At 37.6% G+C, this 17593-nt stretch overlaps 2 protein-coding genes and 1 long non-coding RNA gene across 7 annotated transcripts; 1 reads left to right on the plus strand and 2 right to left on the minus strand.

Moving 5' to 3' along the window:
* Nucleotides 1-80: 80 nt before the first annotated feature.
* LOC149738518 (hepatocyte nuclear factor 4-gamma-like) lies at nt 81-13938 on the minus strand. 5 transcript variants are annotated; one of them, XM_089875092.1, is made up of 11 exons: nt 13773-13938; nt 6490-6720; nt 6239-6353; nt 5769-5863; nt 4884-4990; nt 3103-3267; nt 2533-2642; nt 2190-2332; nt 1880-1985; nt 1324-1454; nt 81-1195 (listed from the first exon to the last, which is right to left on the minus strand). In XM_089875092.1, the coding sequence occupies exons 2-11, from the start codon at nt 6662-6664 to the stop codon at nt 936-938; spliced, it is 1407 nt and encodes a 468-aa protein (XP_089731218.1). In that variant the 5' UTR covers nt 6665-6720; nt 13773-13938; the 3' UTR covers nt 81-935. The 5 variants fall into 5 exon arrangements, with proteins under 5 accessions (XP_089731218.1, XP_089731220.1, XP_089731219.1 ...); XM_089875094.1 differs by having other exon boundaries at nt 2190-2320; nt 13773-13934; XM_089875093.1 differs by lacking the exon at nt 13773-13938 and adding an exon at nt 8350-8450.
* On the plus strand, nt 10201-13771 carry LOC149738519 (uncharacterized). The gene is made up of 2 exons (XR_016384643.1): nt 10201-12850; nt 13125-13771. It is a non-coding gene; the product is annotated as an uncharacterized LOC149738519 (long non-coding RNA).
* A 993-nt stretch (nt 13939-14931) lies between the features above and the next one.
* On the minus strand, nt 14932-17100 carry LOC149738520 (very-long-chain 3-oxoacyl-CoA reductase-like). The gene is made up of 7 exons (XM_089875098.1): nt 16907-17100; nt 16722-16768; nt 16577-16652; nt 16301-16518; nt 15613-15795; nt 15358-15507; nt 14932-15218 (listed from the first exon to the last, which is right to left on the minus strand). Exons 1-7 carry the CDS (start codon nt 17046-17048, stop codon nt 15102-15104), a joined length of 933 nt encoding a protein of 310 aa, XP_089731224.1. The 5' UTR covers nt 17049-17100; the 3' UTR covers nt 14932-15101.
* Between the last annotated feature and the right edge of the window lie 493 nt (nt 17101-17593).

The raw sequence follows: 17593 nt of genomic DNA on the forward strand, positions 1-17593 counted from the left end.
GACTTTACAAGACAAGTCCGAGTGAAATAGTTGCAGGATTTCAATTTTGCGGAAATGAAGTGGAATGAACACAAGTTGGATACATGTTAAAAGAAGACTTATGTAATTACACAATAGAGATTCAACACTCAATATGAAATCCGGGCTTCTGTGTAAAACACAAAACTATCGCTTTACGTATGAAGCAAAGTTTCATTCCAGGTGTACTATCTTATTGAATTTAAAATCCTTATTAACTTTGACATTACAAGAAGAACAGTAGCACCATAATATTGTCACAAACAACAGTTATTTTAGTCCGAGTATATTGCTTGGTCAAATCAACAGGGTAAAAGTTAGCTTACCTCATTAAACCACAAACCTTGTGGTAACAACGGAGCTGGGAGGGGTTTGGCAAGCTCAGAAGTGGATAGGGTGTACAAGCAAACATTGGCAACATTTCAATTATTCTTATAAGACGAAAAGATAAAAGTGACTCTCAGGCACGATACATGATTTAACTTATAAAAACAACTTAACACAAAAGAAACTTTGAAAAGGACAAGGACTTCTTTGTAGTCGTATCGCTATCCCATCAACATTAGTGCATAGCGGTGAATGAGACTTTGTTGCATTAACTCCACATATTCTTGGGAGTATCAGCCAATAGAGTAGCTACTTAGTAATTGTCAGACAGTAGCTAAAGAGTTGAGAATAAAGAAGGTAGTGATACATGTACAAAATAATGAAAGAAATTATTCAATCAACGAGCCAGTTCAACCTTGTTGCTGTAGCTGTAGTTTTTCAACTTTAAAAAGAATAATTGCGTGATAGCGGTTGTGGATACAGCTAGAGCAAAATTAACAGAGACGCTTTAAAGTCAGTAACACTGTGCGAATGCATAACGCCGCATTGGAGTTGTTGGTGTCATTTGCACATCTGCATATTTGCATAGCTCATAAAATCTCAGACTTTGGTTGCAGAAGCACGTGGCTGTCAATCTCCATACCAATGGGTTGTCCCATGTTTTGTGGCATGGAAGGTGAGATAGGAGTGGTAGGTGACATGTTCGGTGGCTTCTCACCCATTGTCATAAGGCCAGGTGAGCATGGGACCATGCCGTTAGCCAAGGAGATATGAGTTGGGCTCCCAGGTCCCATTGCACCGCATTGTGCAGCTGATGCAGGAATCATGCTTGCTTGAGCTTCATTTGCACCTAAAAATAAAAAGGTAAATTAATTCTAATAAAAATGTCAAACTCCCAAAGTTCCCTTTTAAAAAAGAATGATTAAGCTTCGTAAATTTCATTTGCATTATTATAAAACTATAAAACATTTCACTAACTTCCAAGCAACATCTCTTGTAGAAGGTTGTCCACCCTTGCAACGCCAAAAATTCGAACAAACTGGATTTGTTCGATCATCTGCCAAGTTATGCTTTGTAAGGTTGGCAGTAGAAGAAGTATTTCACCAAATCTGTTTGAAGGCACAAATGCCAACTGTTATTTAAACAATATAATATAAAAAATAAGCAGTGCCGTCATGCTTAATTTCAAGGTAATCTCGATAAATAATAAAACCCTGTTTAGTGTGCAATAATGTTTAAACACTTGTATATGCCTAAAAATATTTAAGCTATATAGTAGGGTGGGGGAAGATGGGACACCTTTAATACATAATATCTCTGTGGAAGTCGTGAGGATACGGTTTTATAATTCATTGAATGTTCTTTGTTTACTACCAAATGGAAAGAGAAAACTAAACCAAAAGGTGTCCCATCTTCCCCCACCCTACTACATTTTGATTAAGTAAAACTTCTCCAAGCTTTACCTGCTACCTAGTTCAAGGTTTCCAAACAACTTTATCTTAAACACATAATGAATAAATAATGCAAGCCAAACCTGCCACGAGAATCATATTGTCTGTCATTGATATAATCTTCAAGGTTACACATAACCTGGGATCTCATTTGCTTGATTTTTGTCGGGTTGTTCAAGCCACGAGCATCTAAATGGTTTGTTGTATTAAATATTACTGTTTATAGTTAGTTTATTAAAAGCCACTTTTTAGCACATAGATCATCATGGAAGTAAGCTTTTTAGAAGCATGAGAATCAAAAAGTAATTACATGTCAATCTTAAACAGTTTAAAATAAAATATCTTCCCAGGATGATGTTATTCAATGAAAAAAAAAACAACATGTATTTTTACCTGGATCAAAAAAGACAATCGCTTTAAGACAAGCAAACTCATTTGCATCCAAGGAGAGATCCGCGAGAGGTCGTACCAACTCATCCAGGACACGAACCGCAACTCTTGTGATTTCAACCTCAGGGCAATGCCTGGAAAATTTGCTATGAATAAAGTTGATATTAAACCTTCATATAATTAGGCAATTCAACTAACAATCATTGCAAACAATGTAGCCTTACTCTTTATTTGGTATTTTAATAAGCTTTGGTATGGTTAACACCAATAGACAGAGCATTTCACAAATTTAAGTAAAGAAATATAAGGTGTGGCTGTATACAAGACCACTATTTACTAATCATACCTTGGAATAATGAAGTCATTACCAAGAAGAAGTACATCTTTATATGGCAATGATCGCTTGGCTGCGCCCATCAACAAGTTCTCACCTGCGTGTGCACGCAACAATGCCACCTGTGTCGTAAAACATGGTTTAATAAATTGTTCAAATATGCTTAAGGGAATATAGAAGGGTAGGGGAAGATGGGAGACCTTTTTATTCTATTAACTTGTCCTATTTGGTAGTAAACAAAGAACATTCAAAGAATTGTAAATCTTATCGTCACTACTTCCGTTGACCATTTTTAATTCTTTAAAACTTGATCAGGATGTTTGGATATTATGTGCTAAAGGTGACCCATCTTACCCCACAGACTATACATTAAACTTAAAAGAAAAATTAATAGTTGTTTTACAAAAGAATAAAAAAAGCTAAAAAACTTGTTTGTAGAGATGTGGTGGGGTCTGTTATATGAGGGCATGGTGGCTGTGAAAGCATCCATAAACAGACTTTAATGCTTTATTAAAACCTTAGCTTAAACCCTTAGCTACTACAGGGGTGATTTTATTAAAACGAATATAAACATTTAAATACCTGGTCATCTAAAGGAAGTTCTGAAAAGGCTGGGATATATTTTGCCCATTCCACCAACACTAGGAGTTGCTGCCTTATGGAATCACAAACGTCGTTTACTGATGCTATCTTCTTATTCTCAATGGATACAGTATCAGTGACATCACCCGCTGAACCTGCAGAGGGCTGCAGAAAGAACAATATGAAAATTTTGTTTAGTTTTACAGTATAAAATTTAAACTAACAAGTTGAAAATATTTTGTTTAGTTTTACAGTATAAAATTTAAACTAACAAGTGGAGAAAAAGAATTCACATAATTAGGCTTCACGTTTTTATTCAACAGATTTCAAAATTCGTATTGTGGTGAAGTTTGAATGGAGAAGTTAAAATATAGCTGGGCTGTTCTCCCTGAGCAACGTGACCTTGTCTGGGTTTGCATCGTCATAGTGCTTTGCGTTACAAACAGCCGTTTCGATAACCAACGATCAAGCTATATTTGCAAGGGCTAAATATTTGCATTGTATTGAGGTAACATTACGCCGGTTGTGTAATCTTCGCCACGAAACAAATGGGCGAACTGTTATCGTCATTCAAATGTTTCTTGCAAGGCTTTCACATTATATTCCATGGATTATCGGTCGATTCGACCCGTCGCGACAACGGCCGTGATTTGCTAATAACCTAATACGTCATCTGTTGGTGAGCGGTTGCGACTAAATGAGGTTTAACCTTGACAAGCGATGTACAACGGGTTTAAACCCTGATTGGAACACACCTTCAGGCGAGCCGAACCGCCAAGCGTGGTTGTAATGCTGTAAATTGAGCGGCGTTTAAACAAATAAAAGCTTTACGTGGCGACACATACAAATATTGCAACTTTGACGAGACTCGTTGCGTGCAGCAGGACCGCTTGCGTGCTGTTTTCACGAATTTTCACTGCGTTATCGGGCGAAAGACAATAGGAGCGAGTGGTGCTATCAAGACTCCTGAGTAATTATTAACCGGTGAAGACCGGAGCAATCAAATATAGGCCGGCCCATGGAAAACAAGATGGAAGACAAAGCGACGCGTTCAAGTTCGGGGTTCTGTGGGTCACGTATACAACATGGCGCCGATCGTTTTAACAAGCGTCAACATTTGCTGTGTACTAAACCTTTAAATTGTTCACAAACAACACGTTTTCCCACAACGATTTTGCCGAAAGTCGTTATTTCCATTTCGTGCGAATAAATTCAAAAAAAAAACGTGCGGGGTTGGGCGAACCACGTGATTCGCCACCAGTTAGCGGCGGTCAAGTCACGTGACAGGAGATACGAGTTCACGACCCGTGGTCGCAGATGATGAATCCCGGAAAAAACGGCAATGATTGGTTCCGCCGACTTATGCGACACAATGGGGTCATACCAGTTCAAACAACTGGAGACCAATCAAAGACATGTGGCACCCATTATGACGTAATACACGAGAACTAGAAGAACTCGGAGAAACGGTTTGCGGTGAAGCGTTGGAAATAGCAAGGAATACAGAAGAGTGCCGCCAATTTTTAACTATAATGTAGTATGGTAGGGTGAGACGGGACACCTTTAGCACATAATATCCAAATATCCTGACCGTGTTTTAAACAATTAACAACGGTATAAAAGCCGTTAAAATATGGCTTTATTTTTTCTTTGAATGTTTTTTGTTTTCCACCAATGTTTTTTTCGCTTAATAGAACGAGAAAAAATAACGAAAACGTGCCCATATTCCCTCACCCTACCATATAAGTTGCCATCCATGAAACAAACCTTAAGGAGTTTACCTGTTTCGACATGGTATCCGCATTTAACAGTGTTGTAACCGACAACGAAGCAGAATCGTCAATGGTTGATTTCTTTGTGCTTATTCTGTCGCGTTCGTTTTGAACGGCTGGATAATTAAGGTTAATTTAGTTGATTGCAACTTAAAAAAACCCTCTTTAGTGTTCGGTTTTAGTTCATAATATTTTTTTGCGTTTATTGGGTATACACAGGGATGTTGTTGTCGTCCGAGGTATAACGCCGTTTCTAATCCCCTCGATAATAAATACACAAATTCCCATCCCAACACGGATAGAAATTGGTGAACTACGTGAAGAAGATCACGATTTATTTAACTTGAGTTGAATTATTTTGACATCAAAGACAACGAGAATAAAACCGAGTCCAATTATAACAAGCAGGGCATTTGTAAAAATTTTGAAGAGAAAATTGCTTTGATATTTTGGATAAATTGCCCCGATTGCTGTTTTATCTTCAGTGTTATCATTTAGTGGAGCCGCGTCCGTCAAATTCAAGGCCTAAAGATGCTGTGTGAAATCCCAATAGGTGGTGCAGACGAACGGCTCAAAGGTTTTAGAAAATGTTTGTTTGGTTGTACACTGTATTATCGCATCAAACTGATTTCGTTTCTCATCCCAACCCGTTGATAAAACGAACTAAAATCGGATTTGCTCAACCGCAGGTTCAGTTATCGTTAAAAATGATCGAAAAACTTTTTTCGTCTGTTTTATGCCCCGTGCTTATCCTCATATCACGAGCATAACGGGAAGTAAAAATAAATAAAGTCAAGGAATATGAAGCGAATGTACAAATACCGACTTATGGTTTGCTCTCCGTAAGGTGAAATTCTTTAATTGGAAGCAGAAAAGAAATCTGTGGAAACTTACCTTCTCTTTTCATTCCAGCTCGAAAACATTTTCTTAGTCGGCAATAACGACATTGGTTTCGCTTGTCTTTGTCCACAGTGCAATTTCGACTGAATCTGCGTGTGGGTTCATTTTTGAGCATTTAATTGCTGGTGGTAGGTGTGTGTTGTCATGATTAATATGCAGGCAGCAGCCTGAGGCGAGACGCGTCGGCACCGCCAACACAATGCGAGCCACACGTAATATGAATTACTGACGTTTTGCAATCCGCAGTAAAGCGAAAAGGCCACGCAACACATGAATATAAAATGAAACTTTTGAAACATGACTAGCAAATTGCCGTCCAAAGGAAGATCAAATTAACCGAATCAAGCTAACGATGGCGTCCGCTAAAATATGCATGATATAATATACAAAGCATGGTAACCACGCAGAATATTATAGAACACTTATTTAGGTCCCCGATAATTGAACGCAAAACAACAACTTACCGACACTGGTACTGGTGATTCTTTCTCACACTTCGGCGAAAAAATCCCTTGCAGCCATCACAGCTGCTCGCACCGTAATGCTTGCCTGTTGCCCGGTCGCCGCAGATTGCACAAACTGTGAAAAACGCACCGATTATGTGATAACTAACTTCAATCGCCTTAACTTGTTTGTCGATTCCAAAACTTTTGTTTTAGCAAGGAATCTACGCTTTTTAAATCAAGGCCACATACGGTTAACATATTATACTTACATGTCCTCACGCCATCTCCTTCTCCTACCATCGAAGTATTCGACTCATGGTCACTCCCATGCCCATTGATCAAACCCCCGGGCATACCAACTGACTCCGGGGAGATTGGATGTATTGGAACGTCTGCTGTTGGACTGGGGTTCATTGGGTGAGCGGGGCTCATGGGGTGTGGCATTCCGTAGGTGAAGGCGCCGATGTCAGGCCCATTTCCATGCAAAGAGGTTGGAGAATCTGTTGGAGTGCAAGAGTAGCATGTAGAGTATTTCAAAACATAAAATAAATTGGGAATGTTATAGGCTCCGATGAGTAAACATACCGATCGCTTACGGCAGAGTATTAAAACGAAGCACTGAAGTGAACGATGCCCAAACTTGTTCAAAGTTTGATGAAATGGTAACGTTTCAGAATAAATGTTTTATTAGAATTTTAACACAATTACTCACAACCTGACAATCGTTAATCCATGTAATTAATAAAATGCGCAATTCATGAGTTAACACAGTCATCAAACTTGGATTAATCGATTGAGAGTTACGTGTAATCAACCAACCCAGTACAATGCATTACTACTTAAAGGCGTTCCTATGTTCCCACAAGAACATTGGTTTTGAGCGTTAGCAGGGCTATGACGAACCGCAGATTTGATAAGCTGTATTATATCTATACAAGCAACCAGTTTTACTGGTAGAACTCTCGGTTGCTTTCAGTAACATTTTATTTCACAGACTTGTGTTACCATACAGGTATAAAAAAATCTTCAAATCAAGTTTTCTTTTTACTTTGTAAGGGCATTTGATACCATTTTTACGTTTGAAATAAAAGTCATTATTTTATATAAATGCTATGCAGTATACACATTTTGGAACGCAGAGCGGGGTTCTTCTGAAGTCTGGAAAGTTACCTGACATTCTGGGGTCCATCCACAAGCCGAACTGCATTCTTTTATACGCAGCTCTGTAGTTCATGTTGAACTTTTTATTCCTATACTACCAATCGACTACAGCGTATACGATTGCTATGGCTGACCAGAAATACTTAATACAGTACTTAAATAAACGCACCCTGTTCGGCTATATGTTCCAATGCGGTCTACCTGAGCATGTAAATTTTCTCATTACTGCATTTACACCTAAGTTTATAAATTACTAATTTGCTTAAAATACATTTTTTTTCGAATTGGGATGTACACTTCGATTTGAATAGCTAGGGTTCGGTTTCAGAGTCCGCGATAAACGTCGCAACAATAGATCGGCGACGGCTGCTAAACAATACCAAGCCCGGTCCGAACTCCGGGTGCATGGTTCCAAAATCATATCGGCGCATTGGGTTACCGGTGAGACTTAAAATACCGAAGGCGATTTTTTCCTCAAAAACAAACTTAAACTCAAAAAACGTCCGCTATCTCATTATTGTAACTTCTTTATTGTGCGACCGGCGAAATGAACAGCAGGCTGTGCCGATCACGAACCGCCACTCAAGTTCAAATTCCTCCGTCGCGCGAGGAAAGGAAGACGCAATAAATGTGATGAATGAGGAGGAAGGCTGGCCTGCCGAAGTTACTCATCGATGAAACAGCCGGTTCCGGTTATTCAACGGCGTATAATTAGCGAGCCATTGCCGACGCGAGCTAATCATTTGAATTTTTTCTGCAAAGCTTATGAGGCTTTCAACACTATTTTTTCGCCACCATCAAAAAACTAAAAAGTGACGCTAACTCTTGGCTGTGACTGCACGCTTAACAAGATTATACAACATCGGCGGATCTATTTAAGCATGGACTTCGTCTTGGCCCAAAATATGCGAGAACCGCAGGTAAACATGCAATATATAAAGTAGAGGTGATGGTAGACAGACATGTACCGTGACCGAGATTTTCAAGATTACGGCGCAGTATTCAATGCCGGAGGCTTGCTGTTGTTTTTTACGGTAAATTCTGGAACCCACAGACTCGATGTTCGTTTAATCTGCAAATAAGTTCATACTTATCCGACCCCTTTGGCGATATTTTTGCTTTGGAATGACGTCAAGCCAAACGGGTAGTGTGTAAAAGTGACAAAATGTGCGTTGACAAGCAATCTTACTTAAATGTTGGTTGTGGCAGGAATTGTTAAAACATGCTGAATGCCGCTTAGGAAGTATGTGTGGAACAAAGTCATATCAACTATCTTGGAAAGTGTGATAATTAAAATAACTTACGCGGTGTTTTAGTCTGTATACCTTAGGCTAACAACTGATGTTGTCTCCCTACACAGTAATATACAATTAAAAGTATGGAACACGCAATACTAGGAAAAAATAAATAAGCGAAGTTCGCTTATAAGGGTGGTTGTTATACCAGCCACACAAACAATTCGTTTTTAGCCGCTCAAATTAATTAATTCAAAGTATTATTAAAATGGCGAAAATAGCTACGACACCTATAATGGGAAAGCGAAGCAAATCTGAAACACACGACCTCGTGTTTGTTGTTGGCTGGCAACCTCCACGCCACATACCGTAACACATAATCTTATTACAAGACATCCAACATTTGAGATTATTGATTAATTAGTGAATCAATTTATCGCGTAGTCCATCCGGTTAACAGGTCAGCACAAAGCCAGCCAAAAGATTGTGGTTTAAAGAAAACGTGAGAGCATCCACGCCACATACCGTAACACATAATCTTATTACAAGACATCCAACATTTGAGATTATTGATTAATTAGTGAATCAATTTATCGCGTAGTCCATCCGGTTAACAGGTCAGCACAAAGCCAGCCAAAAGATTGTGGTTTAAAGAAAACGTGAGAGCAAATTACCTTGTCAGTATTCAGCTGTAGCCTTGTAAGGTATCACAGAAAGGTCATACGCGATTAATTTTTAACCAGCTATCGTTCCCAAACACACTTGTTAGTATAACACACGTTACGCAATATGAATGACCTTACACACACACACGCACATACAGTGATGGACCGCGGCCACTGGTAAGCTTCAGATATCAACACTTCCAATTGGACAATAGAATCCACATTAAGTATAAATCAGAACAATAATACACCGTGTCGCAATGGTACTTAGCAGATAAACTATGTGAATTGAAACAAATGTAAACGTATGGTAACAGGGCGAATGTATAACTGATAATATAGACACATCATACATCACACTTTACACCATTTTGACTTAAATAAGATTCTGAACCTACAGCTAAAGATTGTCTAATCTAATTTTATTGAAACTGACTGAAGCATAACGTTGGTGATGCACCCTGGTTTTCTACCCGATCTCCTGGTGTGAAATGAAGCCTGAACTTTTAGCTCCTGGACAAACCAAATGAATAACTTTCTTTCGTGGCCCAACCACAGAACTGCGTGTTTGGTCTTTGTTTAACTTTACACACGTGGTGTGAAGCGGATTAATTATCTACTTGACCGACAGCGGACGACAGAATGTTTGCCACGGATCAAGAGAGGGAAATTGACGAAAAACAAGGGGCGATTCACATAACATAGCCTTAATGCGACAGTTCATAGTAAACAGTGACACCTAACACTTTAACGAACGCCCCTTGATTAAACTATCAGGTAGATAGGGCGAATCTATAACGTCGTACGACCACAGTCAATCAAAAATTGCACATGAAATAGCGAACAGCTAACTCCTATAATTTCATTTTGCAGTACACTTGCTAATAAAATCTCACGTTTCAGCATTAGACAAACGACTGACATAACTCCATTGAAACATAAACCAGTGGCATTTTAGGCGTGAAAGAGTAACATGATACGCAGCCTTTTCGTGACGTTTCCAGCACGGTTCTAATTTTACTACTCGCTTATTGCACTAAAACTGTCGTAATTAACGCGCGAGTTATAGGTTATACATGGAAGTCTCGAAGCTCCTGCTTTGGTTTCTACACAGTCCGTCGTAAACAACAATAAAATTAAGAACTTCGGTCAACGGTTAAATTAGTCTAGAGTAAAACCATTTCAAATGAATGTTTTCGCAGGTTCTAATCGAGTTTGTCAATACAGCATTCAAGTTTTGTCGACGTACGTTCGTAAATAACCAAATATCTCAAAACTGGTTAACCTGTTCGGCGATTTATACAATTGAATTTTGCTTTTTTCTAGATGGGTAATTGATTCGCATCCTTATGAGAACCACTAGCTTCTAACCTCCACTAACCATTATTTAATTTAGCGATAAGTGGAAACTGCGGACCGTCGTCAAACCGCTCAACTGCTTCTGTGCAAAACAGTAGCCGTCGGCGCTCAAACCTGGTGCGGATTTTAAATTAAATGTCGAACATAGTGTGCCGGGGTATGACGTACGAAGTGATGATGTCGCATAATGTAGGCAATAGCTGAGCATGATGTAATTACTTATACAGCGTACGGATCTTCCACGAGCTACGACGAAATGCTGAATTGCAGAAAGTGTATCTCGCACCTTGGATTAAAGAACAATTAAGTCACAGCTAATTGATGAATCATGAGTTTGGTATTGATGCGTGGCACGATTCCAAAAGCGTTTTCTCATCATAAATCTCGGCGCAGCCAATGCGCTAGAAGTGACGACACTTACGATAACTTCTATGGATTGCAACACACACGAAATACTGTACAAAACCCAATACCTTTTTGGAAACGAATTATTTCCGCTGGACAGCGGAGAGCGCACATAACAACGTCCCAACAGTTGTTGGCATCCGGCAAAACCAAACAACAGTTTGGAACAAGGTTCCAAGAGAATGCAATAAAGAAACATGCGGTGCTAGTAATCGCTTACAGAAAACTCACTACTGGCAATTGACTGAATGAATACAAAGACTCCTTTAGGCAATATAACATGTAAAACAACCCTTAATAATAGTTTAACTACACGGCTAAACTGGTTTACTACATTTGACTGTTTTTTTTTTGTGAAGGAAGCTACAATATACATTCTTTCAGTTTAATCAAAGTATTGATTTTATAACTGCATTTTAATATACATATATCTCAAAATAACTAAACACCTTAATTCAATTTTTAAAAAAATACTAGACAATTAACAACTTCATTTTGCGTGAATCAGTACTTCTATGCACTCATAATTTTAACTATGTTTTAAAATGACAGCAATGCCTTTTTACTACTTGTTTTGTAGCTTGACTTGCAACAATCTGAGAAGATTACACAGGACCCGAAAATGCTGACTGGGAACAAGTGAGCAGTGCCTTGCTCTGTGTTTGCACAGCTATGAGCAACAAAATCAAACTGTAGGTTTACTTGGGTAAAGAAATGATCATGAGTGTGTTGCAACACACTAGTCCTACACAAACAAGTGGAAGTAGAATTTTTTTTTGTGTGAACTTTTAGATGAAATGTTGATTTCAATTAAAGAAAGTCAGCATTTTAAAGCTCTCTGCATAACACTTTTTTTATTCAGGGTAAATCAGTCATACTAAATAGTTGTTATGCTGTATATTGATTGGTATTTACTAAGGCTATAAAAACAATGAAAAGATTGAACTGGTATTAGTTTTAAACGGTGAACCAAGTATAATTCTGTATCTGTATGAAAGTATGAAACTCTATGCTATGTAAAATTTAAACGTCAGTTTTCCGTGTAGCGGTATTGCCAAAGGGCATTACAATATATTACAGAAAAAATAACACTACAACAGTCCTTATATCGACTAAAGAGAAAAACTCAACAATACGAAGGCTTATATATCCATCATAGAACTGCAAAAATAAAATATATGCACACAGCACACTGATCAGTGTATTCATCCACCTAGCTACTCCTATTGCTCTCGTATGCCACCTTGCTGTTAAGGTATCTCAATGGTATCTGGTATGTACTTATTAGGCACTCAGTCTAAACAATGTGTACTTTAGTGGTCTACATACCAAACGTACAATACAATAGGCACTGAACTTCACAGTTCTGAAAAAGTAAACTTTAAAGACAAAAAAAATGCTGACACTGTATCCATGAGTTTAGTGTGTATTGTTCACAGATAGAAAAGTGCAGCCGAGTTTGTTGCAGACAAGTCCTTGGACACAAACAAGATTCAGAATATTATTAAAAAGTACAATGAGGGGAAAAAATAGTAAACATGCTAATATTTTCCACAGCTACAGACAGATGTATCTTGTATCTTAGAAACAAAACAAAGATGCTTTTTTCAATCTTAAATGAATGTCTTTGTGTTTTATTTGGTAGGCTATCATCTTATTAAATATGTTTGGGTTTATGGTTGGGGTAAAAAATATCAATTTTATCTTTAACAATGATATTAAATTATAAACAGCTTGAAGCAGGCTTCTCTTAACATGTTGAGAAGTTTACAGAGCTGTGATATTGATATGTCAAAGATTCGTAGGTAACTCAACTTTAAAATTTACTTTCGTTGCAAATAAGTTATACGGTAATAAGAATATTTTTGGCAGTTTGTTATAGCGTGAAATATGATGTTAAAATATTTAGCTTAACATTTCCTTCATGATTTTTTACCCAGATTTTCCAATATCAATTAAAAATACTGTGAATGAAACACTAAGTTATTGGTTACACTATTTTGTGCAAAAATGACATTTCCTTGTACCTGCGTTTAAAACCTTAATCAGTCCTAATTTAGTGATGCAATATATTTACAGATTGATATAGCTGCAGGAACTTTACATGGAAATGGGTGTAATGGCCAAACCAAAACCATTCAAGTCAACAATAACATGCTATGTGCTGGTAATACTGCCGCTGGTGACCATTTGAAATTTGAAAATTTTGGTCTTAAAATGTTCCTTACGTCTTCCTGATACCCAATGTATAAATTTTTTTCGAAAAAAATCGGGCGTTCGTACATTTGACGGCTCGTGTGGAAAATACTGTGACGCAGCACGATTTCGTGCATTTTCAAAGTTAATTTTTGACCTGAACGCCCAAGTTTTTTTAAAAACAAATTATACAGCGAGTATCAGGGAGACGTAAGGAACATTTTGAGACCAAAATTTTCACTGGTCACCAGCGGCAGTATTACCATATGAATGTGCTATCCCATAGTCTTTGGAGCTTTGAAGGTCAATACATTATGGGTTTCATGTAAATACTTCACCGCCAGTTTTTAGCTTATACAAACAAACCTCTAAGTCGTTACAATTGTTTTTGTTTTGTTAATTTGCAGCCGTTTCTGTTAGGAGAAACATAATATACCTACATTGCAGGGTATTGGGTATATAGTAAAAAAAACAACCGTACGCTGTCTTAATGAGTTAAATACGTGAAATACATTTTAAAAAACCACTTACCTTTAATACAGAAACGATGATGTCCAACTTGTAATGCAGCTATGGTTTCTTTATTAGGTCAGACAACAAAAACAATTGTTTACAAATGTGTTTGGTTATATGGCGAAAGCAACCAAATTGTTAAGGACGTTTCGACAACAATTCCTTTAGCAATTTAGTTCGGAGAATTGGTGATCTATATTTACTTGCAGCAATTAGCAATTTAAATTAGCAGGGTATAAGTTATTGAGCAAATATATCAGTCGGAACGAATATATTACGACATCGGGCGCCAATGCGCACGCGCAGTAGGTCGGAACAGATACAATACAAGGTCTTTAAATACGGAGCTGCTAGAAAACGTTCCGGGGCAAAATACTATTAATCACTTTTGCACCGTTTTAAGGCACATCTCTATCATCTGTACTGTTGGCGTGGCTCTGTCTGATTACGTCAGACATCATGCTTTACCGATAATTATCACTTATCACTAACGAAATAAACATCCACCCAAATCACTATATTGTTGCACTTACCTCTGCTAGTATTGTTCTATTTTGTCAAGCAAAACAAAGAATATAGTTCGTATTTTGCATTGTTTAGTTCAGTTCTGCTGAATCTAATAGAAAACTAAAGTTTCATCTTGCGTCGTGTCTAAAACATTTTCAACGGAGGGTATAGTATTAAATATGGAACGGGTATAGACATTATATTTGTTTTAACCTATGCGCAGTAGCGCCGGGTACAAGTTCAACGATCGGAACAAATATACGACACCGGTAAGAGGAGATTTTTGAAAACAACAGCAACCAATATTACTTCAACCAATACTCCCTTATAGGCTGTTTCAATTGCAAACCATACATAACAAAAAAAACACAAAGTCAAATATAGTTTTGTGGGGAAAGATGGGATACCGTTCGCACCCAGTTCCTATATTTCATGATTGTGTTTTGAACAATTAACAAACTCTTTTCGAGCCGTGAGACTTCGGTTGGACAATTTTATAAATAGTTTATGTTCACTACCAAATGGGACAATAAAAGATAGTGAAAACACGTCCCATCTTTCCTCAAGCTACTGTATGTAGTTACGCGGAGGTGGGCACGAGATGTTTAAAACAGAACACCCGCGTTATAACGACTGGCATTGCTTCGGCGCGATCGGAAAGAAGTAACAGTCACCATTTCTCCATGTATTAATTGAATAAAATGTCCAGCAATAAAAAAACATAATATTAACTTAATTTTACCATATCCAGTTTGAAATTTTAAATCATTTATTGGTTATAATAAATTAATAAAAAATTGTAACTTTCATGTGATGTCTAATAATATTTTGTAAAATTGATTAATTGTCTTTTTTCGCTGCTTTACCAGCTAAAGATAAATTTCTTTGCATAGTTTTCATTCTTCTTTTCATTAATGCATTGAAAGTTCCTTCGGTCATGTGACGCACAAAAAAACCCTGTCAATTTAGTTATTTAACAATTATGTTAGTTTATAACCGTCTGCACGAATGTCTGCTGAATAAGAGAACATCGCTCACTTTTAGATCAATACTATTAATTTAAAAGTAAATCTTTTGTTGTTTAATAGAACATTACCTGTAAGCCATGTTGCCAGCATCCGTCGCTCTCTCGTTCTTTACCGATAGTTCCAAGAAGAGAGTTGACGTAATAATCGGCATCCATAACCAGCATGTTTGGTTTCACATTGTTTACCATGTTGGTGGAGACAAAGAAGGGCTTCACGCTCTTAATAAAATATGTAAAGTAATATGCTTGGGACTAATTTGTCTCAACAGTCGCAAATCATGGCAACAATGTATCGATTTTTTTTTTAAATGAAAGTTGTCGAACCTGTACTGTTATGCCATGTCCTTCACATTCTCTGCTGATGCACTTGGAGAAATAGTTCACCAAAGCCTTTGTTGCCCCATACACCGAAAAGCCGTTCACCGGTACCAAAGAACTTGCCGATGATATGTTTAGAATAAGACCTCGCTTTCTTTCCATCATTCCTGGAAGCACAATTTGAGTCATCTGAAAATAAAAGATTTTTTAATTTGCATAACTGCTTCTGTACAGTTTGGTTAGCAAGAGAATGCAAGCGAGTAAAAAAATGCTATGTAACTTCCTACTTTATCCTTCCGTGGCCGAAAAACGAGTCGTTAAACACGGGTGTTTTGTTTCATACGCCTCGGACCAGCTTACGTGTTAACAAGTATATGTTACTTTGTGGCTGATTATATTTTTGAGAAACAGGGGGGGGGGGTTTTACGTGTGGCTGATAATTTGGACAACCCATTAGTGACCATTGTTGGAGCAATCCCCGTTAAGTGTCTTGCATAAAGACACATACGCCCATAATAGTAGCAGCGAAAAGCTTTAAACCCATTACCTCTGGGTTAGAGGCAGCAGGCGCGCTAACCAACTGTGCTACGGCGCCGAAGTGTAGTCATGGAAACTCATATTTAATAAAAATATCAAAAAGGTATCTGTTTGGATATTAAATAATTATGATGTTTATTTATAACTGCTTATATACCTTAAATACAGACATGACGTTGACTTTCATAATAGCCGGGAGAATTTGAGAAAGATTTTTTGTATCCAGATAGAAAGCCAATGGACTTGCCATTCCGACATTATTAACCAAAGTACCAATGTCCATTCCTTGAAGAAATTCCTCTATTTTTTCGTAAATACTTTCGTCTTGCGTAAAATCGATAACAAGATATTTCGTTTGAACATTGTATTTTGTCTCTGCAGATTACATAGATTATAAATTTGTGCACCGCCTTTTTACTCTAATTCAATTTACCCAGCTCCGTCGCTATAGTTTTTAGCTTTTCTGGATTTCTGCTTATCAAAGCAATGTTTTGACCTCTTGCAGCAAGCTATATAACAATTCGTTTAAAAGTTAAAGCAGCGTGTTGTCATAAAAAAATGCGAATTAAATTCCTTACCGCTTTTGCAATAGACTTTCCGATGCCGGATGTGCAACCTGTCACAACTGAAAGTAACAAAACAATTATAACAGTTTAATAAACTTTTGTTGGTAACACATTTCACACGACTAAAATGGTTATATATAACATATATTATGTTTAAACTAACAGTGTATGCAGATATGGTAAAAATGTGAACTAACCTGTCCATTTTCCGTATTTGCTGAATTTTGGTACAGTTGGGAAGACGTAAATACGAAGAGCATGAACAATTTTCGAAACAAACTTAAAAGCTACAATGCTGCACGTAGCTATGCCAATGTACGTGAACAACCAGCATTCCATTGTGACTTAATCTATCTTAAACCCTGGGTCCAATATAATAGAAAAATGTTGTATACTTTGCCCATATTAGTATTGCGAACCAGCGAAAACTCGCTTGTAGCTACATATATAACTATATTCATACTTTAACAATAACCTTGATTAAGCGCTTCGATTTGATACTCCAAAGGTCGTCTGTTAATTTTATATCCTGCATAACTCAGACCAGCATACGTTCGAAATTGAATAGGTTACGTATTACCACAGGGGTGTACGTACTACCACAACGCAGATGTCCTGTTTGAAGTTGCGCCACAGCGTTTGAGCCGGTACATATACCGGCGTTTTCTTCACGCAGGAGTAACTAACTTATTACAAACGAATCCATATCCTAAAAACATTTCACCACTGCCAGTCACCAGGTGACCGCTAGTATACTCATAATATTGCTAAGTGGAATATTTACAATATCTCAGCACTCAGTAAAGTCAGTTTTAGTGTTTAAACTACATTCATACGTCACAAGCCTGGTTACCGAAGCGCAGCGGTGCCATTTTGGACACCGG

The sequence above is a fragment of the Ciona robusta genome, chromosome 3 (genome assembly GCF_009617815.1).
Source record: "Ciona robusta chromosome 3, ASM961781v2".
Taxonomy (NCBI): Eukaryota; Metazoa; Chordata; class Ascidiacea; order Phlebobranchia; family Cionidae; genus Ciona; species Ciona robusta.